The sequence below is a fragment of the Rattus norvegicus genome, chromosome 1 (genome assembly GCF_021556685.1).
Source record: "Rattus norvegicus strain SHRSP/BbbUtx chromosome 1, alternate assembly SHRSP_T2T, whole genome shotgun sequence".
Taxonomy (NCBI): domain Eukaryota; kingdom Metazoa; phylum Chordata; class Mammalia; order Rodentia; family Muridae; genus Rattus; species Rattus norvegicus.
In genome coordinates, this window is record NC_141534.1 from 52,708,868 (window position 1) to 52,721,653 (window position 12,786).

Consider the following 12,786-nt stretch of genomic DNA (forward strand, 5'->3'; position numbering starts at 1 on the left):
CTAAAAGTCCCTCTTCCATCTCCCTGCCCAGCCATTGGCTTTAAGGCAATTCTTTATTACCAGTCAAAGTCAGCGGGGCGCAGGGACCCTCAGGTTTGGAAGTGGCTTTTGGGAGCCAAATTAAGACAAAGCATTAGAACCAATTCCCAACTTAAAACAACTTTAAGAATGATCATATTTCCTCCCTAGCTCTTGGAAGTTTGTTGTCAGGAACTCTAAAAATGTCTCAGGTTTTTTTTGTTTTGTTTTGTTTTAATCTTAATTTTACCTAAACTTAACAAGTTAGCTTGTTGCCACAGTTTCACAGATGTCAGTAGAGGACCAGTGCTTCCTGAATTAGAAGCCAGTCTTTCTGATTGATGCAAAAGCAAGAGCAATGTCCTCATATTTGCAGCAAGTCCCTGAGTCTGGTGTGCAACAGTAACTCGGAAGGCTATGACACCTGCTTCTGTGACTGTCTTTGTAAAGAGGAACATTGACCAGGGACCCTAAAATAGATAAGATTGTCCTACCCCATCATCTTTCAACAGCATTCTTAACATCCTCTGTGACTAGAAACTGGTTGAAGAGATGGCTAAAAATATTTAAGGTATCTGGTCACAGCAGCAATGGTTAGGCAAGAAGGGCAAAACTGACACCCTTCAGCATTAATAAGACATGTCAAGGTTCAAAAATGTTGCTGTGTTACTTAAAAGAATGTTTTAGAATTTGTCCTTGAGATCACTGAGTGGGTGAAAGCGCTTTCTGCACAAATCTGATTGTATGAGTTCAACCCCTGGAAACCCATAGTGGAGAGGAGAGTGGATTCTCCAAAGTTGTTTCCTGATCTCCCTTTACCAGATCTGGGACATGCATCCAACATATACATCATATACACAATAAATAATAAATGGAAATGTAAGAATGAAATGTCTTAAAATAAGTACAACAAATTGAAAAGTACAGTGAAAGATTTTAGAATTATGGGTTTGAAAACATGTACAATGTTTTTGTTTATAGAATACTTTCTGTAATGATGTTTTTGATAAAAACGTATCATTCCCAGATTTGTTTTACTGACTTTTTCTGTTGTAAGTGTCCAATTTATAATCTTTAATGGCCCCACCATTCTCCTTCTCCCTTTACCTTTCCTTCTCTCTCTCTCTGTGTGTGTGTGTGTGTGTGTGTGTGTGTGTGTGTGTGTGTGTGTGTGTGTGTGTGTGTGTGTGTAAGAACATGAGGCTGGGTATCTTTTTCTTTAGGTATCCACCTTATCCATTTATTTGTTTGTTTTATTTCATGTTTATGGATGTTTTGTCTGAGTATATCTGTATACTCTGTGTAGTGTCTACAGGGGACAGAAAATGTAGATCTCATGAGCCTGAAATTACAAATAAGGTAGTTGTAAATTGCCATGTACTGGGATCAAACCAGGTTCTCTAGAAAAGCAGCCTGTGTTCTTAGCCCGCTGAGCTGTCTATCCAGTATTTATTTATTTATTTTTAAAGATAGGTCTCTCACTGACCTTGGAGTCCATTGTTTGACTAGATTACCTGACCATTGAGCCATCTAGATCCTGTCTGCAACACATGCTAGCACTCCCTCCCCAAAACACATCTTTTGTAGAGTGCTAGGGATCTGACCTTAGTTTCTGTGTTCACAGAGCAAGCATTTTATTTGCTGAGCCATCTCCCAGCTCTAATGACTGTTAACTTCTGATGACATAGCAGCAAATAGCGACTTTCACATTGTTGGAAAGATACATTTTTACTTTTATAAATGTCTTTCAGTTTTGTTCTAGGAAATAGTTGAATTAGTTGGAAATAGTTTAGACCCCTTAAGTGTCCATCTTTTTTTTTAATTTTTTAAGGCAGTACTTGAATAGTGGCTCATACTAAGTTGAATTCTTTCCCTTTGAGATACTGTTGATACATCATGAGATATTTCACAGTCTGTGATGTGGAGTCCTTTGGAAACTGATTCTTGACCTTTAGAGTCCTCTACCTAGCCTGCATGGAACTAACTGTTGAGTTAGTACTTAACGGGATGCTACAGCTCTCCAGCAGTCTTGAGCCCTGCCTGCTTTACTTTGCTGGACTCTGAAATTGCTTTCATTTCCTATCTTTAGTGGCCGAGACTAAAGCTGTTGAGTGCTCGCAAGTGTTGGCAGTTGCAGCTGTTCCCTGTCCTCTCACCATTGTTAGTTCTCTTCTCCAATGCCTAATTTCTAATAGTTCGGAATTGTTGCCTCATATACTTGATTACTTCAGATAGAGTAAGGAGTGAGCATTGTTCCTGATTCTGTGTCTTGGCTACAAATGAAAGTCTCTTATACATATATGAATTTAGGCGTACAGGTAGTTTTCCCAAGTGGATATATAAAAATAAACAAAAATACAAATTTTGGTGATAAGTACAGGCATTCCTTAACATAAAAATTTAAATTTAAAGTTATTGTCACAAAAGTGTTTATGTTTTATGTTTGCCATGCAAATGATTTCAGGGTTCCCAGTTATTTGATCCAGTGACTCTTTCCCCTCAATGCCCATCATGATGCATCTTGAATAAAAAGAAACAACTTATACCATCATTTATTAACTAGAACTATCTTAAACTGAAAAAATTTTAAATAGAAAGACTAATATTTATTATATTTGTATTCGTTTGAGTACTCTTCAGATTCTCCAATGCATGGAATTTACTTTTTAATACAGTTCTGCCAAGATTTATTGTTGTAAGGAATGTGGTGTGATCTAGTAATGAAACAGATAGGCTTTGGGCTACTAGTTAATTACTGTTTGATTGTTGCTGTTTTTCTTTGAGTTCTAGTTAGCTCATTATGACTATATATCTTCAGAAGCATATGCCTTGACTATGTAGGTGTATTTTCCTAGTGAAGTTACTAATAAACCAGAATCTTGTACTTGTGTACTTGGTAAATCTTATTTTCGTCTTCATTATTTGTCCTCAATGTGAAAAATAATAGGAAAGCCTTATGCTAATTACTTCCTTTGATAGTAATTGACACAGTAACAAGCTAGTGGCTTTTTCAAGAAAGGTCTAACAATGGGTATTTTTGTTGTTTGCATCTGATAATTTGCTTTATGTTTGGGTAGCAGTTATATTTATGCTTATATTCCTAAATTGTTTTCAAGTTTAAAAATTTGTATATTTATAAATTATATAAGTGTACATGTGTCCGTGCGCCCTTATAGTTTGATAAGACTTTCAGCATGTACATGTATCCTTGCATGATAATCAGAAGCTAGCAAAGAAATGACATAGATGGTTCTCTATGAAACATGTATTTAGGACTTAATACAATGCAAGAATGGACTTCATTTTTATTATTTCAAAATTTTGTATTCACACATATACATATATACATATACACATATACACATCAGATCCAACACGCTAGATCCCCCTTCAGTTCCTCCAACATAGCCACATACATTGACCCAAAATTTCATGTTCATCTTTTATTTTTTTAAAAACTTACTAAGCTTGTTTAGTGCTGCCCATATGTGCGTGACATACGCCAGCCACTGGAACATGCAACAGCAGTGGCCACATGCCCAAAGAGGAATGGTGCTTTCTTGCCTAGCAGCTTCTCACTGTATGTTCATTTTAAAAAGTAAAAGTCACTGGAAATATAATTAAACCAATATCTAGTCGTTTGCTGTGGTTTATTGTTTACACTTACTACTTGGAATACAGCAACCAGTGCTTGCTTCATTTACATGATGAGATCTATTTTCAAAATGCCTATTCTAGTGTTGACTGGAAACCAGTGTTATTTAAACCTACTAAAATGAACGGAGGTATCACTAAATTGGAGGATGAAAATTTTGATTCATTTCCCACATTGGCAGCTTATTTGTGTGATAACTGCTAAGTGACTTGCTGAACCTTGATTTCTCTCATAAGTAAAATATTGATGTACTATGCTTCTCAGGGTTACTCATTATAGTTAAAAATGGTACTGCATGTTTTCTAGAGTATCAATACTATCTCTTGTGATTGTTTTGGTCACTTTTATTCTCGGCTGGATATATAATAAGTGCAGCATGAATGTCTGTGGAGTTCTCATTTGACTGACTAGTCTCATTGCAAGGCTTTTGTTTACTGTGGAAAATAGTTGAAAGGTTTTATACAGTCATCCTAGCAAAATAATAGAAACATGGCTATAAGTAATTGGCACTAGGTGCATGTCATAAGAGGTGTATTTTGTCTTTGAAAAATAGTATTAGTAACATTGGGTTTTTTTGTTTGTTTGTTTTTTAAAGGAGGAGCAAAATAGAGGCAAACCCAATTGGGAGCATCTAAATGAAGATTTACATGTACTAATCACTGTGGAAGATGCTCAAAACAGAGCAGAAATCAAGCTGAAGAGAGCGGTTGAAGAAGTGAAGAAGTTACTGGTACCTGCAGTAAGTAATTTTCATCTTTTGAATTATTGTTTTATCTTTTTAGATTAACTCGAAAATGTAATGTTAATAAAGGTTGGGTTGTTATTTGTTAGAGATTTTATTTAACCACAAATATAAAAATAATGTGTGGCCCGCTAAATATATAGTGTAAAAGACAGGATTGTTCAAATTCTTAACCAGAAATTCCTGGTTATTTTTTTGAAGGAAGTGATGTGGTGGAGAAGCAACTCTGATTAGCCTACTTCTTAAAAGACACAGTCAGCTTTTAAAGACACAGTCAGCTTTTAAGTTGCTATGTTGTAGGAGAAGAATCTAGATTTAGCCATCGGATGTTAAAAGTTTTTGGTTTGATTGTTTTCTGTTTTCTTTTTCTTAAAAACGTTAAGTATGCTGGGCATGGTGGCACATGCATGCAGTCCCTCCCCAACACTCAGGAGGCAGAAGCAGGCAAATCTCTGAGCTCTAGACCAGCCTTGTTTACATAGTTAGTCTAGGACAGTCAGGGCTGTGTAGAGAGATCCTGTTGCAAAAAACACCAAACAAGCAAAACACAAAGTAAGGTTAAGTAATCTGTACTGGAGGAAAGAAGAGTTTGCTCATACGCTAGGTTCTCTCTGGTATGTTTTCTTCGGTAAATAAGTTAATGTGGCACAGTAAAGCTTTCTTATTGAATAGTAAAAATCTGTTTTCTTATGGAAAGCTGAGTTTTACTGATTTCATAGGCACCAATCCAAATGATTTTTACACTTATCAGCTAACAACCACTGATAAAGGTCATATTTAGGAATCTTACATAAGGCATTGAAAATAAACTTTGAGATTGTTATCTCATTTTACATCACACCTCTTTCCGTTCTTTCAATTTTCTTCAGTCAACTCTTCTTCACATTTTTTATATTGCTGCATAATATCAGAGTACTGTTTTTTTTTTAAATGGGAAATGAGAAGAAAATGATTAACATAAAAATATTTCAATTGGCTGCTCTTAAAGAAGCTAGGAAAATGTATAGTGTGCTGTCACCAGAGTCATTTTGTGGCTTCCATGAATGCACTTGGGATCTGCTGTTGTTTATATCCCAGCGATCTGCTCTTTATTGCCCTCAGAGTCCATTTTCTAAGTGAACTCATACATTAGAAACATGTTCCTATTCATTTGACAAAATTGATTCCTCCCAAGGAAAATTTGATGTGCATTTTATTGATAGATACCTAAGGAACATGTAAAGATTGTTTGCAAATACACAGTTAAATCTTACCCTCTTCTCTTTCCTTGGTAGTTGTGTGGTCTTGAAAAGCAGTGCAAAGGGGACTTATGGGTATTTAGTTTCATAGACAGGAAGGTTATTACAGTGCTGTGTATCTAACACGTGTTTAATGTAGCAAAAAGAAAGTGGTCTAATAGTTTACTATTTACCCATTTGATTTTTCTAGCCATTGCTTTTGTAATTTACTTTTATTCTAAAAGATATTTTAGAAAAGAGCATTGATTTAGAAGATTTTTAGTGAATTCTAGAACATTTTGGCCTCTCTGTTTTCTTTAATTTAGTGGGGAAAAACAAGTGGTGAGATAAGACTTTGGAGTACCCACTCTTTCATTTATAGAATATCTTGTTGTTCAGTGCGCCTGACTTGAGTTTGGTCCCCAGGTTCAACAGTGGTGGGAGAGAACCAATTTCTGGAAGTTGTCCTCTGACTTTCACATGAGAGCTGTGGCATGTTTTAGAATATTTTCCCCTCTACTTCTACAGAGGTCCCTGAACACAGAAGTGAGGGGTTTGATGGAGACATTCCATTTAGGACTGAGTGTCCCAGGCAAGGGCTCACACTCTGTACATTGTTCAGTTGTGTGTCCCTTCTACTGATTACTTGTTCCCTTCTACTGATTCTTGATAATGGCTAGGCATGACACTAATCTATGAGTTTAGCTGAATGCCATTAAAAGTCATTTTATTGTGGCATTCTTTTATCAGAACAGTAGTATTTGGATTTCTGGTCTCAGGTTCCTGGTCATCTGAGGAATGTTGGGCATGGGTTCCATCTCATGGAGTGGACCTTAATTCTTCTTAGATAGTAGCCGTGACTCCTGTAACCCTTGTGTCACTCTTGCCCCAGTGTATCTATAGGCCACCATTATAGATGAAATGTAGTTGGATTGGTGTTAACCTGTCTCCTCTTGCAGTGTTCAGAGTCCTTTTAGTACCATGATCACCAGTCAGTAGGGGTAAAGATTAAGTAGCTTTAGCACTGTATCCTAGTTGTTGGGGTTCTGTGGAGCTCCTTTACCAAGAACTCAATTATATGTAATGCATTCCAAAGATTGGATGTCTCATTTGGCCGTGAGAGGTGTGTGCTTGGTACTTTGTCTCCCTGTTATTTAGTGATGCCATTTGCATTTCTTTCATATATGTATATATTTTATAAAGCTTCTACTATAGTAGGTTTCCATACTAGCCCTCAAGTGACCCTGAGTTTTAGCTGTTTCTTCTCTTCCTCTCTTATCCTTTCTGTTCTCCCCTCTTTGTATCACTTCAGATGGTTTTCAGTTCTTTTGTGTTAGAAGTCTTTTCGCTGTTTACAAACAATAAATTGTTAACTGTAGTCATTCTGCTGTTACAAAGCACTAGAGTTTATTCCTTTCATCTAACTGTAATTGTACACCTCTTAAATCTCCCACCCCTGCCGCCACGCACTCTTCTGTATCTGTATTCTCTATCCTACTTTCTGGGTCTATCAGACCAATTATTTTAAACTTCATCATGTGAGGGAGAGCTAATAACAGTGTTTATTTATATTAGCTGTATTTGTTGAAAAGAAAATTCAGAAATTTAACTAGAATTAGAAGACTTCAACCTATACTTGAATTCTGATGTTAACGTTATCTGTTTATTTTCTAAGTGCATATTTTAGAAGCTAGAATAATTTTTCTAGTGTGACATTATACAACTACGGTTTTCTGTGTCGTGAAAGAGTCATTAATAGTGTTATTCGTGGTTTCCCCTAGTGACATGCTTTAAATGCCATCATACGTACGGCTGTGCTGTTGTCAATCAGTTTAGTAAGCCTTTCTTGCTTATTAATAGCATCACAGATAATATCTTTGTAAGGAAATGTTAGAGGCTGTCTGTCTAAATATTTTAGAATGTTTCCAGAAATAAAATTAACATGATTAAATATGTGTGTTTATATGCATAGATTTATAACAATACTTCATTGAGTGCTTACTTATTTTTGTGAATTGCTAAGGCACAATAAAGGGGATAGAGAACCATGGATACTGTTTTAGTTAATGATTACAAAATGCTTCTTGAAGAGATGATTTTGAGAAATACCTAACTGAAATGTGTAGTACAACTATTTGCTTATCTTAGTTTTCTCAGTTACCGAGAACAGAAAATGCAGTGGCCCCGAGTCTTGTTTGGAAAATACCATGGTACCAGGCAAAGTTGAGGGAACTGGAGATATGTGTGAAGTAATTGGGAAGTAGGTTAAGGGTTGTTGGGAGAGATTGAGGATAGGAATGGCATGATTTGGTGCCTGTTTCAATGGACTCTTTTGGCTGCTTAGCTAGTAGGCTTTGAAGGCATTTTAAAAGCTCAAATGCCACTTAGAGTGCATTTAATTCAAGTGCTTATTCAGAATAGGTCATGGCTAGATACACAAAAATTGTTTGGCCTAGAGTCAAGGAAGATGGAGGTGTTTGATGAAGGGTTTATTTTGAGGGCGAAATTAATTGATGGGAATTTTGGTTAGACTTGATGTAGTAAGATATGTGATGCCTTACAGCAGTTTATGCTACCTTTTATTTACATTGTTAGAAGAGAAACAAAGAAACTGGGTTTGGAAATGTGAAAATTGAGAAACCAGATGATGAGTTGTTTCACATGGCAATAACAAATGGGAATTTGATGGGAATATGGAGCCATCATATCCCAAACACTTAGAGCCACAGGACTGGAAGTACATATCATCATAAGACAGGATTAAAATTACTCCTAAGTTACCTTTAAGAAATTTGTACTAGTTTAGCAGAAAATGCCTGTTGCCTAATGGTCTCAAACCTGGGTGCCCCCCCAGGGTTTAAATCCACAGCCAAGTTCATTAGGAAACTATGAATAATTTTGCTTTGTTTGGTTTTTAGCCCTGCTTGGCCTGGAACTTGCTATTTCAAGTGCTGAGAATTACAAGCTAATGCAACAACTTCTTTTTCTTTCCCCTCCCTCCCTCCCTTTTTAAGTGATACACTACAGTCTCTGGTCTCATTGTGGAGGGCTGTTATTTACCTTATGATATCATTTAGGGATTAAATTTACAGCTAAAGCCCACATTTGTCTTGTTTTTGTTCTTACATTTGGCATCATTCTTTTCTAGAAAGATAAAAAGGCAATTCTGTGCCCCTTTTTGTGGAGAAAGCTGAATCTAAGGAATGTGGGGTGAGGTGTGGAACATTGTCAACATTGCTTCATCTGAGCTTTATAATTAAATGGAATTAAGCGTCTTGTTTGGTTTTATCTCTGTTGGTGTTTAAGGTTCATAAATATGACAAACATTATATCCTCACTTCTTGTGATGCAGTTCTAACTTGTCTATTTTTGAAAAATTTAAATGTAATAATTAGTAAATCACATTTGGTTTTGTGTGTGTGTGTTTTAAGCTAAAAAAGTTATTCTGTGTGTGCATGCAGGCAGTGTTCATGCATTTAAATGTGGGTGCAGGTAGGGAGGTGAGAGGACAACCTTAGGTATTGGTCTACACCTTTAACCTTGTTTGAGTAGGGTTTGTTGTTTCTGCTGAGTATATGAAGCTTTTTGGAGTATGAATGTCCAGGGATTCTTCTGTTTCTGCCTCCTGTCCCCACATAGAAACATAGGGAATACAGACATGTGCCATAATATTCAGTTTTATGTGAACTTGGGGGGTAGAAACTTGGGGGATGCATGTGTCCTCCTGCATGCTCAGCAAATACTTCCCTACCTTCTGGAGCAATAGCCAAAACCCAAAGGTGGGTTTTTGGTTTTGGCTTGAGTGTGGGTTTTTTTTTTTTTTTTTTTTTTTTTTTTTTTTTTTTGAGATGGGGTTTTACTGTGCAGCTCTGGCTCTGAAGACTCTCCTGTTCTAGAAGCTTTGTCAAAAGATCTTCTTGCCTCTGCCTCCACAGTGCTAGGGTTGAAGGTCTGTAGCATCAACAGTGCTGGGCTTAAATTTGGGTTTAAAAACAACCTTAAGTGGATTTCATTCCTTCTGCCAGTAAGCATACAACAAACAATATACCAATTTCCCCCAGAAAATAGTTCAGTATTGAAATCTAACTGCATAATCAATAAAGGTTTTGCAATGACCGCATATCATTCATAGAATCAGATATTTGGACGACTTATTTTGTAGGGAAATAATGTTTTTGTTTCACATTTGTTTTGATAGATTACTTTAATCTTTTAGTTTTCTAATTTATTAATAGACTACGCATTAAGTAGGCATGAGTAAATTTTCTCATTATATATAGTATTTTTATCATATGATCCTGTATTCATTGTCTTCAAGTATCTACTACAAATATACTCAAAAGTCTTTGGAGACTTATCCTCAACAGAAACTGTTGATAATTCTGTCCCCTTTCTTTGAGGGTAGGCAAAAGTAGGGTTGGGGAGGCAAGGTCTCCCTGTGTAGCCCTGCCTGAGCTCAGGATCCTCCTCTTTCAGTCTACCACCCTGAGTTCTAATGTTAAGGCCTGAACCCATCATGCTAGACCTCCATAATTCTGTAATACACCTCTCTGTTCCTTTGGGGTGGAAGAGTATCCTCTCTTATCATTTTCATTCCTTTTAAAATGTCGAAAATCATTCAGTTTTAACATTTTAGTCAAGGAAAACTCAAACTGTACCACACTAGCTCCTCTGAAAGTGGAAGAGGAGGCGAGCTGTCTCGTTTTAAAGTCTTTGCTGGATAGTACAGTTTCTTTTGACATTTTAAAAATACTAGGATTTTGGGGTAGGTTCATGTACGTTTCCTAATGTATCTTGTAAATGGGAGGAGGAATTTTGTCCTCTCAGAGCCTAACCCTGTGATGATAGAAAGGTGGGTACTTAATTATTGAGTTATCTACACAGCTCTGAAAAACAGTTTCAAGGTACTGGGTTGCCATAGCAGATCTTACTGTAGGAAGATGCATTAAACAGAGCTTACATCCATAGGAAGAAGCAATGCCTTGTGTTAAGGATTAATAGTGGTAGCATTAGTTTAGGTACATTATAGAAGAGCATTAATATTAATTGGAATTATTGGGATATAAGATAATTGGCAAACTAGTTTTCTTGATTTTTTTTTCCTTTTCCTAAATGGCCTTTTAAATAGTTATGATAACTTTTGCAAAATGTTAAAGGCATTTTATATTTGCTGGCCAATTAGGCTCTGGGCAAAATGATTATTTACAATTTTGATTTTCTAAAAATTATATTAGTAATTGTATCACAGACATTTCATAATGTTTTTAACATGTTGAGCTATGTTCTTAGAACTAGAAAACTTGTCCCCTTTAAAAATAAATTAGTCTGTTAATAAATTTATTGGGGGGCAAAGTTCTTAAAGTCTTAGCACAGCACTCATCTATTTACAAGTCAACTACAAATTCTGAGCTGTGGAGTGATTCACGTCCATGTAGGACCTTCAAATTGTGTTTTATATTATCTCACAGAAAACTTGCATATTATCTTATGTATTTGTTATCTCATGTATTAGTTATTTTTTTGTTACCATGATACAAACTAAAACTGTCTGAGAAATCAACCTCATCAGATAAGCCTGTGTGCATGTCTCGGGGGTATTTTTTTTAGCTGTGGTTGTTGTAGGCATGTGGTAGTACGAGGCATGTACCTGAGCAAGCCAGTAAGCAGCATTCTTCCATGGTCTGAGTTCCTGTCTGGTGTACTGCATTGGCTTTCCTGGTGATGGACTGCAAAGTGTGACCAAGTAGTTTTCTTCCTCATGTTTGTTTTATTCTGTGTCTTACCACAACAGAAACCAAATTAGGACATCTCCCAACTGTGTTATTTTCTTTTTTCTTTTACTTTTGCTACATTAATGTTTTTAGCTTTGTTTGGCTTTTTTTTTTGGTTGATTGGTCTTTTTACTTTTGTGGCATAGTATCATGACCTGTTTTCAGTTCTTGGTATTTTATGCACCTACTAAGATAGTTTAGGTTATGCCTTTAAGTTAACCCAGCTTCTTGTCTCTTACTGGGTTTCTCAAAGTTTATTTTACTTTAGTTTTGAGTCATATCAAATACATTTTTCTATTTGTGATGTGCCTCTCCTCTTTTGTATTAGTGTAGCAGTAAATATTAAAAGAATCTACCAACCCACGCTAGAGCCGGCTCCGGTGGGCCACATGGCATCAGTGGGGTATTTTCATCTCAATCAGCAAAGCGTCTCCCCTACTAAACTCCCACGCAGGCTGCCTTTCCCTACTATCTGAGCCCTGCGGCAGCTGCCCTCTTGCAACTCTTAGGAACTTACTTGCAAGGCAGGTTGCTGCCTATTTCACTGCTCTCTTACTGTGGACTCTGCTCACATTCCCATAGTCACAACTCCCAGTAACCTGTTAAAACCAAAACTCAATAAGCTTGTAATCTAGCAATCAGATTTGTATCTTAAATTCTCATTCCACAAAATGTCCACACAATAAACTTACAACCAGTTGATAATAATATAAACTGACCACCTAGATAAGACAAACTGTCTATAAATATCCACCCCTTATGAAATATTCATAACTACCTGTGGCCATTTAAGGCCACCTGGATCTGGGTCGTCCTTCTCTGCCTCCATCTTGGTTCTTTCTCTCTTTTTTTTCTATCTCCCACCTTAACAAAAACTCTGTCCCCACCTTTTTCACTGCCCAATCACAGACCTTGCCTTATCTTGTGCCTGTCTTTACCTGCATGAAGATAAAAATCTACATATTAGCATAAAGGCTTTTACATACAAATAATCACTATATTAATATTCAGAATTTCCTCTTGTTTTTCTAATATCCTAATAGTCAAAATGCTTATCATAAAGTTCATTTATAATTCCTTTTTATCTCCGTAAGGCAGTAGGATCTGTAATAGTACTCTTTTTCATCATGATGTCAATAATTTGTGATTTCATTTTTCTTGATCAAATTCATTAATCTTCTAAACTTTGATTTAACTTCAAATTTTGATGTTTGTTAACTTTTCTCTTTCTGTTTCATTAACCTCTGCTTTTCTTCTGTTTTATTGGAACTTAACTTTATTTGGACATTTTAAAGTAAAAGGTTAATGATCTGAGACCTTTCTTTAATAGATAGAAATAGGGTTATGCTATATATTACTTTTCATTTCTAAGTGTTTTCTAAT

General features: G+C 36.2%; 1 protein-coding gene across 15 annotated transcripts in view; it reads left to right on the forward strand.

The window, feature by feature from the left end:
* The window catches only part of Qki (QKI, KH domain containing RNA binding), a 111,994-nt gene that overhangs the window by 75,652 nt on the left and 23,556 nt on the right, over nt 1-12,786 (forward strand). For all 15 annotated transcript variants that reach the window (XR_015635258.1, XR_015635259.1, XM_087581110.1 and 12 more), the window contains 1 exon segment: nt 4,269-4,412. Coding sequence is in view for 13 of the 15 variants with exons in the window: in XM_087581110.1 (XP_087437236.1) it covers nt 4,269-4,412 (144 nt within the window). In the remaining 2 variants the exon portion in view is untranslated.